At 43.9% G+C, this 16,108-nt stretch overlaps 1 protein-coding gene across 1 annotated transcript; it reads left to right on the forward strand.

Moving 5' to 3' along the window:
* The first annotated feature begins 6,251 nt into the window (after nt 1–6,251).
* psmd5 (proteasome 26S subunit, non-ATPase 5) lies at nt 6,252–15,691 on the forward strand. Its single transcript, XM_024381221.2, has 10 exons — nt 6,252–6,461; nt 7,548–7,692; nt 12,145–12,258; nt 12,345–12,473; nt 12,802–12,911; nt 13,049–13,191; nt 13,379–13,570; nt 13,700–13,809; nt 14,764–14,904; nt 15,197–15,691. Exons 1-10 carry the CDS (start codon nt 6,289–6,291, stop codon nt 15,452–15,454), a joined length of 1,515 nt encoding a protein of 504 aa, XP_024236989.1. The 5' UTR covers nt 6,252–6,288; the 3' UTR covers nt 15,455–15,691.
* Nucleotides 15,692–16,108: the final 417 nt, after the last annotated feature.

Below are 16,108 nucleotides of genomic sequence, written 5' to 3' on the forward strand. Positions count from 1 at the left end.
CTCGACATTGGCGATCTATCACATTGCCTCTCGACAGCTGGCCCTCGCTACATATTCGTCGCCAAACCCACTGGCTCCAGGTCATCTATAAGTCTTTGCTAGGTAAAGCTCCGCCTTATCTCAGCTCACTGGTCACTATAGCAACACCCACCTGTAGCACGCGCTCCAGCAGTTATATCTCACTGGTCATCCCCAAAGCCAGCCACCTCCTTTGGCCACCATTCCTTCCAGTTCTCTGCTGCCAATGACTGGAACGAATTGCAAAAATCGCAGAAGTTGGAGACATATTTCCCTCACTAACTTTAAAAGCATCAGCTATCTGAGCAGCTTACCGATCGCTGCAGCTCTACACAGCCCATTGTAAATAGCCCATCCAACTACCTACCTCGTCCCCATATTGTTTTTATTTACTCTTTTTTTTGCTCTTTTCCACACCAGTATTTCTACTTGCACATCATCATCAGCTGTAACGCTTGTCGTCTGTTGAAAGAGAGGAGGACCAATGCGCAGCGTGGTAAGTGTCCATTATTTTAATAAGACAACTGAACACTGAACAAAACAACAAAAACGACAAACGAACAGTCCTCTAAGGTGATGAAAAACACTAAACAGAAAATAATCAACCACAAAACACAGGTGGGAAAAGGCTACCTAAGTATGATTCTCAATCAGAGACAACGATCGACAGCTGCCTCTGATTGAGAACCATACCAGGCCAAACAGAAATACAACAAAGAAAAACGAACATAGACTACCCACCCCAACTCACGCCCTGATCAAACTAACACAAAGACATAATAAAGGAACTAAGGTCAGAACGTGACAGTAAACCCCCCCCAAGTGCGGACTCAGGCCGGAAAACCTAAACTTATAGGGGAGGGTCTGGGTGGGCGTCTGTCCGTGGAGGCGGCTGGTCTCGGCCCACTTAAGTGGTGCCTTTGGGGCGGCGACCCTCGCCACCGCCCTCGGACTGGGACTGGGGCTGCCCTCGGACTGGGGACCCTTGCAGCGGGTCCCGAATAGATGGGAGAGTCCGGTAGCGGCTCTGGCCGCTCAGGACCGACGGGCGACTCTGGCCGCTCAGGACCGACGGGCGACTCTGGCCGCTCAGGACCGACGGGCGACTCTGGCCGCTCAGGACCGACGGGCGACTCTGGCCGCTCAGGACCGACGGGCGACTCTGGCCGCTCAGGACCGACGGGCGACTCTGGCCGCTCAGGACCGACGGGCGACTCTGGCCGCTCAGGACCGACGGGCGACTCTGGCCGCTGGACCGACGGGCGACTCTGGCCGCTCAGGACCGACGGGCGACTCTGGAGGACCGACGGGCGACTCTGGCCGCTCAGGACCGACGGGCGACTCTGGCCGCTCAGGACCGACGGGCGTCTCTGGCAGCTCTGGACCGACGGGCGACTCTGGCAGCGCTGGACCGACGGGCGACTCTGGCAGCGCTGGACCGACGGGCGACTCTGGCAGCGCTGGACCGACGGGCGACTCTGGCAGCGCTGGACCGACGGGCGACTCTGGCAGCGCTGGACCGACGGGCGACTCTGGCAGCGCTGGACCGACGGGCGACTCTGGCAGCGCTGGACCGACGGGCGACTCTGGCAGCGCTGGACCGACGGGCGACTCTGGCAGCGCTGGACCGACGGGCGACTCTGGCAGCGCTGGACCGACGGGCGACTCTGGCAGCGCTGGACCGACGGGCGACTCTGGCAGCGCTGGACCGACGGGCGACTCTGGCAGCGCTGGACCGACGGGCGACTCTGGCAGCGCTGGACCGACGGGCGACTCTGGCAGCGCTGGACCGACGGGCGACTCTGGCAGCGCTGGACCGACGGGCGACTCTGGCAGCGCTGGACCGACGGGCGACTCTGGCAGCGCTGGACCGACGGGCGACTCTGGCAGCGCTGGACAGGAGAGAGACTCTGGCAGCGCTGGACAGGAGAGAGACTCTGGCAGCGCTGGACAGGAGAGAGACTCTGGCAGCGCTGGACAGGAGAGAGACTCTGGCAGCGCTGGACAGGAGAGAGACTCTGGCAGCGCTGGACAGGAGAGAGACTCTGGCAGCGCTGGACAGGAGAGAGACCCTGGAGGAAGGAGGCGGAGAGACAGCCTGGTGTGTGGGGCTGCCACCGGAGGCCTGGTGCGTGGAGGAGGCACCGGATGGACCGGACCGTGGAGGCGCACTGGAGGTCTCGAGCACTGAGCCTGCACAACTTGTCCTGGCTGAATACTCCCCGTAGCCCGGCCAGTGCGGCGGCGTCAAACAGACCGCACTGGGCTGTGCTGGCGAACCGGGGACACCGTGAGTAGGGCTGGTTCCATATACCCTGGGCCGAGGAGATGCACTGGAGACTAGATGCTCTGAGCCAGCTTCATAGCACCTGGCTCGATGCCCACTCTAGCCTGGCCGATACGAGGAGCTGCGATGTAGCGCACCGGGCTATGCCTGCGCACTGGGGACAACGTGCACCTCACGGCATAACACAGTGCCTGCCCGGACCACCTCTCTCCATGGTAAGCACGGGGAGTTGGCTCAGGTCTCCTACCTGACTTAGCCACACTCCCCGTGTTCCACCCCAAGACATTTTTGGGGCTGCCTCTCGTCCCTGTTGCGCTGCCATGCTAGCTCCTCATAATGCCACCTCTCGGCTTTGGCTGCCTCCAGCTCTGCCTTGGGGCGGCGATATTCCCCAACCTGTGCCCAGGGTCCCTTTCCGTCCAAAATCTCCTCCCATGTCCAGGAGTCCAACACCCTCTGCTCCTGGTTACCACGCTGCTTGGTCCGGTTGTGGTGGGTGATTTTGTAATGCTTATCGTCTGGAGAAAGAGAGGAGGACCAATGCGCAGCATGGTAAGTGTCCATTATTTTAATAAAACAACTGAACACTGAACAAAAAAACAAAAATGACAAACGACCAGTCCTCTAAGGTGACGAAAAACACTAAACAGATAATAATCAACCACAAAACACAGGTGGGAAAAGGCTACCTAAGTTTGATTCTCAATCAGAGACAACGATCGACAGCTGCCTCTGATTGAGAACCATACCAGGCCGAACACAGAAATACAACAAAGAAAAAACAACATAGACTATCCACCCCAACTCACACCCTGACCAAACTAACACAAAGACATAATAGAGGAACTAAGGTCAGAACGTGACATCTGCACATCTATCACTCCAGTGTTAATTTGCTAAATTGTAATTACTTCGCTACTATGGCCTATTTATTTCCTTACCTCCTTACTCCATTTGCACACACTCTATATAGCTTTTTCTATTGTGTTATTGACTGTACTTTTGTTTATCCAAAGTGTAACTCTGTCTTGTTGTTTTTTGTCGCACTGCTTGCTTTATCTTGGCCAGGTCGCAGTTGTAAATGAGAACTTGTTCTCAACTGGCCTACCTGGTTAAATAAAGGTGAAAAAAAATCTAAAAAGTAAATCATCACATTTGCGATGGCTTTTGATAATAGTGTTTTCCTGCTAATGGAACATTTGCCGCAAAAGGCATGAATTTCTTTAGGGTGCATTACGGCCACTCAAGGGGATGCCATCGGGAAATTAGAGGCATTAGCAAGTGCTTGTCAAATTGTGAATGAGTGACTGATGAAGTGTGTACAGCCTGCAGCAAAAAAACAAAGCAGAGCTCATGCCTTTCAAGCAACTTTTTTCAAATCATCATTAGAGTGTCATGTTCTGACCTTAGTTGTTACGGTTTTCTTCCGTTGAAGGAGAGTTGGACCAAAATGCAGCGTGGTTAATACGATACATCTTTAATGAAGATGACACACGAAAATACAAAACAACAAACGGAAAGTGAAAACCTATACAGCCTATCTGGCGAAATACAAAACACTGAGACAGGAACAATCACCCACGAAACACTCAAAGAATATGGCTGCCTAAATATGGTTCCCAATCAGAGACAACGAGAATCACCTGCCTCTGATTGAGAACCGCCTCAGGCAACCATAGACTTTGCTAGAACACCCCACTAAGCCACAATCCCAAAACCTACGAAAAACCCCCATACATAAACACAACACAAAATAAACCCATGTCACACCCTGGCCTGACCAAATAAATATAGAAAACACAAAATACTAAGACCAGGGCGTGACATTAGTTCTTTTGTTTTGTCTTTGTTTTAGTATGATCAGGGCGTGAGTTGGGGTGGGCAGTCTGTTTGTTCTTTTTTCTATGATTTGGTATTTCTGTATTTGGCCTGGTAGGTGGTTCTCAATCAGAGGCAGCTGTCAATCGTTGTCCCTGATTGAGAACCATACTTAGGTAGCCTGTTTTCACCCTTGAGTTGTGGGTGATTATTTTCTGTTGTGTGTCTTCACCAGACAGGACTGGTTCATGGTCGTTTTGTTCTTTCACTTTGTTGTTTTATATTTCAGTGTTCAGTTTGATTCATTAAATATTAACATCATGAACACATACGACGCTGCGCTTTGGTCCTCACCTTCTTCCACCAACAACGGCCGTGACATAGAGTTGCATCATGCAGCCTTAAAATATATTAAAAATCAAAACACACAGCCCAACGTTTGTAGAACAACTTAAGTTACATTAATAACTCTAAATTAAGCATATAGGAGTACCTATTTCTTTGTTAACCGCTCAACACAGAATAGCCACATGTGCACACTCTCTCAAATCATTTGGAAAAATATCCTTTCTATATTATTCAGCTTTGTTCAATTGCATTATTTATACAAGCCACTGATGCAGACCTTTGGATCATCTACAGTGGGGAGAACAAGTATTTGAAACACTGCCGATTTTGCAGGTTTTCCTACTTACAAAGCATGTAGAGGTGTGTAATTTGTATCATAGGTACACTTCAACTGTGAGAGACGGAATCTAAAACAAAAATCCTGAAAATCACATTGTATGATTTTTAAGTAATTAATTTGCATTTTATTGCATAAGTATGTGATCACCTACCAACCAATAAGAATTCCGGCTCTCACAGACCTGTTAGTTTTTCTTTAAGAAGCCCTCCTGTTCTCCACTCACAGACTGACACAATTTTGTGGACAACAAGAATGGAACAAAAAGGGATAAAATTGTTGTGGAAAATGAGTCTGATGAATCGTTTCTTGTTGGAGTATGTTTTTGGATAAGGATGTTAATTTGGGAAAACCTTTTGAAGTCACAAGGATGGCGAAGAAAGCGTTGGGAAAAGTGGGCGCAGTCAAAGTAACCTGGAGTGGTATGTTGATGATATCTGTATCCAAAAAGTAAAATGAGCATGAATTGTGGCTCACGAAATTATGGATGCATGAAGTAGACAGCTTTGATTTTCAGAGCAGGGCAGTGGTAAAATGTGTTAACTATGGCATCCCGTTGGACATTGATAATCAATATCTTAGTAAAAAAATATACAGGAGTAGTTAATGCACGTGGCTTGACCCGTACGGAGAATTGGAGAGTGTATTTGTATTATGGATTTTTGATGAAGAGTATACACCACCCTATGTAAAGCTGGGATATATAAGATATGCCATAAGAGCATTCGTGAAAAACCCAATGTAATGAAAGAAGTGTAAAAAGTTTGGCCACGTGTCAAGTGTTTGCAGACAGAAGGAATATGCTATGAAGGAGTCTGTGAATGTAAAATGTTGTAACTGTGGTAGGGAATTTATTCCTGAATTCCCTGAGTGCCTTGTTAGGGTGAAAGAGGTTGTAGTGTCAAGGATCAGGTGCAGCAAATCTCCTATCTGGTTGTGATGAAGAGAGTTGAAGAGGCAAGAGGCCACAGTTCTGAAGAAGATATGGCGCTGGATGCACAGCAACCAGTTGCAGTGTTATACGTCAATCAAGTGATCTGGATACACTTATTGTGAAGAAAGTGGATTTTGTAGCATTTATAGCCACAGTTATTAATTGTACAGCACAAGTGTCCAAGAAGCCCACGTAGCTGGACATCATTATATCTGCAGCCGAGAAGTTTTTTGGGCTTCCAAGACTTAACGGCGGTAGCACTGCACGGACTACTGTCATCAGAAAATGTCCCGACCTCATAGGATCTTTCTGAAGGTGTTTAGGGACCTGATTAGAACAGAAAATCAGGCTAATTTAGTAAAATGTAAACTTCGTTATTGATAGTTTGTATGATTTATTTTTATAAACTGTATATATGTATTATTTTTACTGCATTTTTTTCTATTTGGTTATTTGTATTATTCACCTGTACAGTAGGTGGCGGAATGCACACATAATTGTTGCGAACGCCATTATAACAAAGAGGAAGAAGGTTGCAAGAGCAAAATGGCAGCCTCAATTGAGAGTTTGTTCGTTGAAATAGCAAGCCTTGAAGAGCCTATTGAAGAGCTGCAAACTTTAAAAACGGCCGTTTTATCAATACCTGTAAGCGCCCTTAGGGATACAGTGAGTGGACTCCGGCTTGAAGTGATTTTCTCTCTTTTGAACACAAATGACAGGTCTGTAACCGCTGCACTGCTGAGTCAAGCTTGCCTTAATACTAACATTAGCTAGCTATTTAGCATGGCAACAAACTGTTAGTTAGCGAACGTTAGTTTGGACCGCTTCCTTGCAAAATAGACAGCACCTTCATGCAATTTAACTTAGCTAGATAAGTATAGATACATACCTAAACCACTGTCTCCCGACTCGCTCGCTGACTTGGGTATGAATGCTAACGTTACTCTTGACTAGCTGGCCTTTTCGTAGCTAGCGCCTTGCAAAGATACACAGCGCCTTCATTAATGCAATGTAACTAGCTAGATAAGCTAACGTTACTGGCCCTTTCTTAGGTAGCTAGCTGTGTTGTCAATGGTTTAAAGCTGCACTCCTAGTTGCTACATACATCTTATGACTTATATGATTTTGTATATATATATCTCCATTCATTCTTGAAGAATATATTGTAACGACACTGGGTTTATAAGCACAGATTTCGACTGCAGCTTGAGCATGCTTTTGCTTCGGGCTAGAAGGTCGAGGGTTCGAGACTTGCTCCCTGCCTGTTTCATTACAATATCTTTTAAATGCTTCATGAGCTTAGTTCAATTGTCGTAGTTACCCCATCAGATCCTAGAAAATACAAGCTTGTTTTACTCCAATGTTTGTAAAAGTAAACAAACACTGTATAGCCTCCAAATATAGTGTGCATTCAGGAGGATGCAACATTTTGGAACGTTTAGGTAGAAATATGCTATGTAGAACAAATATGCCCCAGTCTCCGACATGTAGAATAATGAATCACGTCGGCTCTTCTCTGCATTTCTATCTGGAACCTTAAGAACATTTTGCAACTGAATGTGGCCCAGGTTAAAACTATAATTTTGATGTCATGGATGGTAAGTTCTTGCATCTATAGCTCTCTGTGAATGTGAGTGGTTACATTTCTCCAAGCCCTTCCCTCAGCTTTTTACCAAAACACAGGCTTTGTTTCAATTAAGGATTCTAGCTTTAATGCAAAGTGCATTCATGTAGCTGACAGGTGAGATGTGAGCATGAGTCGTGCATGAAAGATTTTCAATGACGAAGTCTCATTAATTTCACAGAGAGAAAATTGAGCTATGCGTGGACATCCTTGGTCGAATCCTGCTCGCCCTCAGCCCTGTCCACCTGGCTCAAAACTGCAGAGTGGAACTTCAGGCTGGACTGAAACATCCTGATGACACAGTCAAAATACTGGCATTGACACAAGTATGTTACAGCTGTTACAGCTGTCATGTATTTTTTTTTTCACCTTTATTTAACCAGGTAGGCTAGTTGAGAACAAGTTCTCATTTACAACTGTGACCTGGCCAAGATAAGCATAGCAGTGTGAACAGACAACAGAGTTACACATGGAGTAAACAATAAACAAGACAATAACACAGTAGAAAAGAGTCTATATACATTGTGTGCAAAAGGCATGAGGAGGTAGGCAAATAATTACAATTTAGCAGATTAACTCTGGAGTGATAAATGAACAGATGGTCATGTGCAGGTAGAGATACTGGTGTGCAAAAGAGCAGAAAAGTAAATAAATAAAAACAGTATGGGGATGAGGTAGGTAAATTGGGTGGGCTATTTACCGATGGACTATGTACAGCTCCAGCGATCGGTTAGCTGCTCAGATAGCAGATATTTGATGGCGCACCATAGGAAACGGTTGATTCAAACACTGCAGCTTAAAAGCTGAGTTCAGTTTTGTTATTAAATAGGCTTGTCTCTGCTGCCCTGGGTCAAAATAATAAACTACAACTTCCATATAAAGGTCGTTCCACCAATTCGGTGCCCTTTGAGAAGTGTAATTTGGTAATAAAAAAAAACATGCTTTCCCACAAAGAGGTTAAATAAAAAAACAATGCCTATAATTGTCTTAGTGCCAAATATAGTAACAGGGTTGACTTAAGTCAGCCATAAATTTCCTCCAGGGGGAATGTAAGCTTGTTTTTTGCAACAGGGAGTGGCAATTGAATGCAAGCTTCACCCCAAAAATGAAATTGTTAAACAAATTATGGGTAACGGGGTTGATGTGTTATGATCGAGCCGTTCAGTGTCCCACCACAAAACCCCAGAAAATTGCCAATAACAGAACCAGCCCAGTTCAAACTACTAGCACCATGCATACCCCACAAGACATTCCACCAAAGATCAGATAAAAAATACACCTCAGCACAGTCGGGACTGTGAAGTAACAAATGTAGGCACAGACTAGAGGCTTTTAATTAGGGCCGATTTCAAGTTTTCATAAATCAGAAATCGGTATTTTTTGGGAGCCGATTTGCCTTTAAAAATATATATATTGTTTTTTATTATTATTCTAAAAATGTTTTAAATACCTTTTAACTAGGCAAGTCAGTTTAGAACACATTCTTATTTTCAATGGCGGCCTAGGAACGATGGGTTAACTGCCTCGTTCAGGGGCAGATAAAACAAACATTCAGATAGGATGATGGGGACAATTTCAGTGAAAGATATGAGGGCAACAGTACTTGTGCAAAGTTTCAGAATGATAACTTCCAAAATGAGTGCATTTATCATGAAGTCACCCAGGTGTCCCACACAAGTAGCCCAAATGTACCCAAGTGGCCAAATTGGTGAAGGTATACATTTTGAAACAAATAACTATATACAAAATACCAAAATGGTATTCTAAAAAATATGAAGAGAAAAATATATACATTTACAAAATAACATGGGTACCTGTTTACACACTTTCAATATTTGGAAGACCCTCAGTCCACTATCAAATCAAATGTATTTATATAGCCCTTCATACATCAGCTGATATCTCAAAGTGCTGTACAGAAACACAGCCTAAAACAGCAAGCAATGCAGGTGTAGAAGCACAGTGGCTAGGAAAAACTCCCTAGAAAGGCCAAAACCTAGGAAGAAACCTAGAGAGGAACCAGGCTATGAGGGGTGGCCAGTCCTCTTCTGGCTGTGCCGGGTGGAGATTTATAACAGAACATGGCCGAGATTTTCAAACGTTCATAGATGACCATCAGGGTCAAATAATAATAATCACAGTAGTTGTAGAGGATGCAACAGGACAGCACCTCAAGAGTAAATATGAACAGTTTAGGGTTCCATAGCCGCAGGCAGAACAGTTGAAACTAGAACAGCAGCAAGGCCAGGTGGACTGGGGACAACAAGGAGTCATCATGCCAGGTAGTCCTGACGCATGGTCCTAGGGCTCAGGTCCTCCTCCGAGAGAGAGAGAGAATTAGAGAGCATACTTAAATTCACACAGGACACCGGATAAGACAGAAGAAGTACTCCAGATATAACAAACTGACCCTCGCCCCCCGACACATAAACTACTACAGCATAAATACTGGAGGCTGAGACAGGAGGGGTCAGGAGACACTGGCCCCATCCGATGAGACCCCCGGACATGGCCAAACAGGAAGGATATAACATCACCCACTTTGCCAAAGCTCTACACAATATTGTGCTGCTGAGGTATAATAAACAGATATATATATAGAGTACAGGGAACATAAGGTTGAATATATTATTATAGACCTGCTAGATCTACTGTCTCTATTATATTATGACAGACCAGCTGTATCTATTGTCTCCATTTCACTTTGGCCATTGTTGTGGGCCTGCCCTCCCCTCAACAGCCTCAAATAGGCTATTTCATGTGGGTTGGGGTGGGGCGGCAGACACATTTCATCACTTTTCATTACATAATTTCATCACATTACATTTTTATATATTTGCTTCTAAAATTTAAATAAATCACAAATAATATTTTATATGATTAATTTCAAACAAGGGCATCAGCATGAGAAGAACTTACCAGTCCAAAACGGTGACATTGTTCCTCTTCTGCAGGCCCCGTTACAGATTATACACAATGGCTACAACGGTGTCCTCTCCGTTCAAAAATATTCCTCCACTTGGGAATCGCTAAATGAATCGTCCTACAACAATCTCTGTCTCACTTTTCCGATCAATTTCTTCTAAAATTGTGTGTACATCTGTATATCTAGACTTAGATTTAGCTTTCCCTGACTTAGTCGCCACACTGATGTATAAACCGCTGAATCTGTGCGTTTACCAAAACAACACTGTGCGTAAAATGCGTAGCTCCTTCCGGAATAAAACTTCAATGGCGAACGACTCTTTACGCCGGAGTTTACGACATGGGTTGGTGTTCCAACACACAACCATTGCATATTGCCGTTTACCCCAGCTCATTGGCTATCTACCCAGCTAGATTTCAAGACGATCAGTGGTCATTGGGTTAAAATACAGTCAATCAACGAAACAGTGGTCATATCATTGGTGCACAGTGATGTCATTACTTGTTGTCTTCAAATCGGTTTCCTTCAGTCAATACGTCCCACGAAATGGGCCATCAGGTTTGGTTGTGTTACAAACAAATCAGTTGATTGCAATGAAACCAAACATGACTGGAAAAGTCACGTTTTGTGTGGGTTATTTACCTGGAATGTGTCGTCAAAAATGGAATGAGACGGAATTCACGACACAAGCGGTTCACAAAATGTTTCATGTTAGGCTATAAAAATCGATTTTATCAAACAAAAGATCATTCATTATGTAACAATGAGCATTGGGATTGCAAACAGACGAAGATGTATGTGATTTTGTTACGCCTGTGCTGATTGAATTTTTTACATTTCTTTATGGGGCTCTATGCTCAGATAATCGCATCGTATTCTTTCGCAGTAAATCCTTTTTTAAATCTGACAACGCAGTTGGATTAGCAATATTCTAGGCTTTCGATACATGTGAGGCACTTGTATTTTCATGAATGTTTAATATGACTATTTATGTAGCGATCACCGTATGTTGTGGAATTTCAGCCCGCTACCGGGTTCCGTGCTCAGAGAGGTTAACTACACATGGTTGATATTCTCTAGCGGAAGCTATACTGTTACACTGGCAATACTAAAGTGCCTATAAGATCATCCAATAGTCAAAGGTTAATGAAATACAAATGGTATAGAGGGAAATAGTCCTATAATTCCTATAATAACTACTACAACCTAAAACCTCTTACCTTGGAATATTGAAGACTCATGTTAAAAGGAACCACCAGCTTTCATATGTTCTCATGTTCTGAGCAAGGAACTGAAACGTTAGCTTTCTTACATAGCACATATTGCACTTTTACTTCTCCATCACTGTGTTTTTGCATTATTTAAACCAAATTGAACATGTTTCATTATTTGAGACTAAATTGATTTTATTGATGTATTATATTAAGTTAAAATAAGTGTTCATTGTTCATTCAGTATTGTTGTAGTTGTCATTATTACATATCGGTCGATTAATCTGTATCTGCTTTTTTTTGGTCCTCCAATAATCTGTATCGGCGTTGAAAAATCATAATCGGTCGACCTCTAGTGTTCACAGTAAACGCACACTGGAAGTTCCACAGAATTTTCACAATGTTCAAGTTTGCACTCAGCAGACCTGAAATGTGCTCAATGCCAACACATTTTTTTTTTTAGAGAGAACATTGGGAGGGACCAACCTGAATTTGTTTCAAAATGTTTTGCTATTTTCTGCTATTAATGAATACACCCCTGGTCTGTCTGAGCCTAGAGCTGTTCACTTTAGCTGTCATGGTGGCATAACTTAATACAAAGATCAGGCAGCCATAATCAATAACATTTTCATTTTCTGCAGATTGGTAGAATGGTATTGAACCATGAGGCAGTAACAGAAATTCAGAACAACCAAGACATACTTCGGGAAGTGATCCACTGCATCAAAGGAGAGAAGATGACAGTGGCCAAAGAGGTTGGCATAAAGATGATACATTTTTGTAACCACATGTTACATTTCAAAACCACTTGTTGCTCAAGACCAGTTAATCAATTTCACAGGCAATACGAGCTCTTGCCAAACTTAGCCACTCCAAAGCTGGGTTAGATGCTCTATTCAGGAGCGACTTGCTGAAAGACCTCAAGGATGTGATGGCTACAAGTGATATTGTCAGATACAGAGTATATGAGGTACGCCCATTGCCACACATGTTTGTCTGTTTCCTAATATGTCTAATCTCTTGGAAATATGCTTACCCATATGAGTGTTTGAAAATAGAATTGCATGGTGGAGCATAGTGATAAGCATCAGTTGCTCATACATCTGAATATTGCAGTAACTACTCTATTAACAATATTTTAACATGATTTTACGAAGTGCAAATTCCAATAAGCACAGTAATGGAAAGTGTTTTTCTTAGTATAAATAGCACACCAAATATGGCTGCTGGTACCTATGCCTTGAATGGGAATGTCAATTCTTCTGTTGTTCAATATTGACTTGTCTCTCCTGTTGCAGCTGATAGTGGACATATCGTCTGTCTCTCCTGTCTCCCTGGGTTACTGTGCCAACAGCAGCTTTATTTCCCAGCTACTAGGAGAGCTGACAGGAGATGATGTACTGGTCAGGTAAAACATGGATAACCCACACCAAACAGACAGATAATCTCTTGCTCCTACTCTCTGTCACTGGCCACACAGACGAACACACCAACTCCCCCTCCCATTTCCCTTTTATGATATGTAGTGACCTCTGTCTGTTTCAGGGCTACAGCCATTGAGATGGTGACCACACTTTCCCACAGTCAGCATGGGCGCCAGTACCTGGCACAGCAAGGCATCATGGATAAGATATCCAACATGATCACTGGAGCAAAATCAGACCCCTTCTCTAGTTTCTACCTGCCAGGTGAGGAAGTTGTGAGTTCATCTCACATTTGCATTTTAGTAATTTAGTGGACGCTCTTATCCAGAGTATAGTGTACAGTATACATGTTCATACTGGGCCCCAATGGGAATCAAACCCACAACCCTGGCGTTGCAATCACCACGCTCTATCAACTGAGCCAGATGGGACCATGATGTCTCCCACACAGGGCTGGTGAAGTTCTTTGGGAACCTGGCCATCATGGACAGTCCCCAGCACGTGTGTGAGACCTACCCAGCTTTCCAGAACAAGGTGTTTGAGATGGCCATTGACCCAGACCCTGTTATGACTGGAGTGGCTCTGGACACACTGGGGGTCCTGGGCTCCACTGTGGAGGGAAAACAAGTCCTGCAGAAAACAGGTTTTTATTTTGTATGTTGGTTTGTTTGTGTTTTGTGTCACTGCATTAATTCCTTATTACATAATCAATTTAGTAACTGCAGTAGATAACAATTACTCACTTTCTGTTTTGGTTTGTGTGTGTGTTCAGGTGAGAAGTTCAATGCTGTGCTGAAGAGAATGAGCAAGCTGGCCAGCGGTGGAGCCACCGAGCTGCGAGTGCGCTGTCTGGAGGCCATCTCACTCCTAATCACTTTGCAGGTCTGTCTGTGTCTCTGTATCTCAGTGGTGTGTGTGTTACCAGAAAAAAAATGGGGGACACGTTCCATTTAAATAAATAAAAAATGTAAACAATTTTCTACATTGTAGAATACTAGTGAAGACATCAAAACTATGTAATAACCATAAAATATTAAACAAATCTATAGTACCTGCAAAACAAGAGGTGACTCCGGGATGCTGGCCCTCTAGGCAGAGTTGCAAAGAAAAAGCCATATCTCAGACTGGCCAGATAAGCAAAAGAACACAGACACTGGACAGAGGAACTCGGCCTAGAAGGCCAGCATCCCGGAGTCACCTCTTCACTGCTGAGATTGAGACTGGTGTTTTGCCGGTACTATTTAATGAAGCTGCCAGTTGAGGACATGTTAGGTGTCGTTAGACTGATGAGTTTCAGAAGAAAGGTCTTTGTTTCTGGCCATTTTGAGCCTGTAATCGAACCCACAAATGCTGATGCTCCAGATACTCAACTAGTCTAAAGAAGGCCAGTTTTATTGCTTCTTTAATGAGCACATGTTTTCAGCTGTGCTATTATAATTGCAAAAGGGTTTTCTAATGATCAATTACTTTTAAAATTATAAACTTGGATTAGCTAACACAACGTGCATTGGAACACAGGAGTGATGGTTGCTGATAATGACCCTCTGTATGCCTATGTAGATATTCCATTAAATTAGCTGTTCCCAGCTACAATAGTCATTTACAACATTAACCATGTCTACACTGTATTTCTGATCAATTTGATGTTATTTTAATGGACAGAATGTGCTTTTCTTTAAAAAACATTTCTAAGTGACCCCAAACATTTGAACATTAGTGTTTCTGACTTGTTTTCAATGAGAATGACAGATCTACAAGTTGCATTTGTATCTGAAATGAGTCGGGTCATACATAATGGACCTTGTGTAAAGAATGCTGTGTCTGTGTGCGTACCAGGCTGAACAGCAGACAGAGGACCTGCTGGTTCTAACAGAGTCCTGGTTCCATCTGCTGTCTAACCAGCCTATGGAGATGATCCGGAACATCAGCACCCAGCCCTTCCCTGAGCTCCACTGTAGTGCTCTACGCATATTCACTGTGAGTGGATGGTCAGGAATTAGTGTACACATTACTGAACTTTTTTTCCCTTAAAAACGGAACAAAGTAACTGCGGATATGTTTCAGCACCATACTACATATTTTTTGTATAGAATCTGATGTAAGAATTCATGTAAGAACCCTTTGTGATTTTGGCCCACTGTTGTAAAAGACCAAGTGTCATTGAGTCGGAGGTGATTTCATGAAAACATAGGAATTGTTTGTTCATCAATTATTGCCTCACTGGCTAAAACTCAGTAATTTTGTCTATGGTGTCTTTGTTGTGTTGCAGGCCATTGCTCCCCAGCCATGGGGTCAAAGGTTAATGATTGGCACGCCAGGGTTCATGGAGTTCATTGTCGACCGTTCGACTGGTCCGACCAAGGAAGCGAAGGATGCTAAGTTTGAGCTTGTGGGTGCGCTGGTGAGCTCTTCCACAGCAGCGGACATCTTGGGTAGCCAGCACTACTTACGCCTGCGGTCCTACCTCCGAGAGGGAGCGTACTATGTGGCCGCTGTAGCAACAGTGACCACAGAGGGAGCAGACTGAGAGAAATGGGGAAAATGTCAAATTACACGCTATTCCCAATATAGTACACTACCTTAGGCCCTACTCAAAAGTAGTGAGCTGTATGGATGGTAGGTTTAACTTGAGACTGCTACCAGACCAGGACCAACGAGACTCAATTCTTGTTATTTTATTAGATCGCCTGAGATGCATTTACTGTTACTTTTTCTAAGTGGAATATTTGCCCTTATTAAAGAGGAAGCATATTGAAAATGACAATCCAATAGTTTTATGATTTTTATATCTCACACTTGCATAAGACAGACTTTCCAAAACATTAGGAACACCTTTTGCACTCAGACCAAACTCAATTCGTTGGCATGGACTCCACAAAGTGTCAAGTGTTCCACAGGGATGTTGACTCCAGTGCTTCCCACAGTCGTCAAGTTGGCTGGATCTCCTTTGGGTGGTGGGCCATTCTTGATACGCATGGGAAACTTTTGAGTGTGAAAAACCCAGCAGCATTGCAGTTCTTGACACTCAAACTGGTGTGCCTGACACCTACTACCATACAACATTCAAAGGCACATATTTTTCCTTGCCCATTTACTCTCTGAATGGCACAAAAACACAATCCATGTCTCTGGCTCCAGACTTAAATCCTTTAACCGCCTGTGTACTCTTTCATCTACACTG

This window comes from Oncorhynchus tshawytscha, linkage group LG20 (genome assembly GCF_018296145.1).
Source record: "Oncorhynchus tshawytscha isolate Ot180627B linkage group LG20, Otsh_v2.0, whole genome shotgun sequence".
Lineage (NCBI taxonomy): Eukaryota > Metazoa > Chordata > Actinopteri > Salmoniformes > Salmonidae > Oncorhynchus > Oncorhynchus tshawytscha.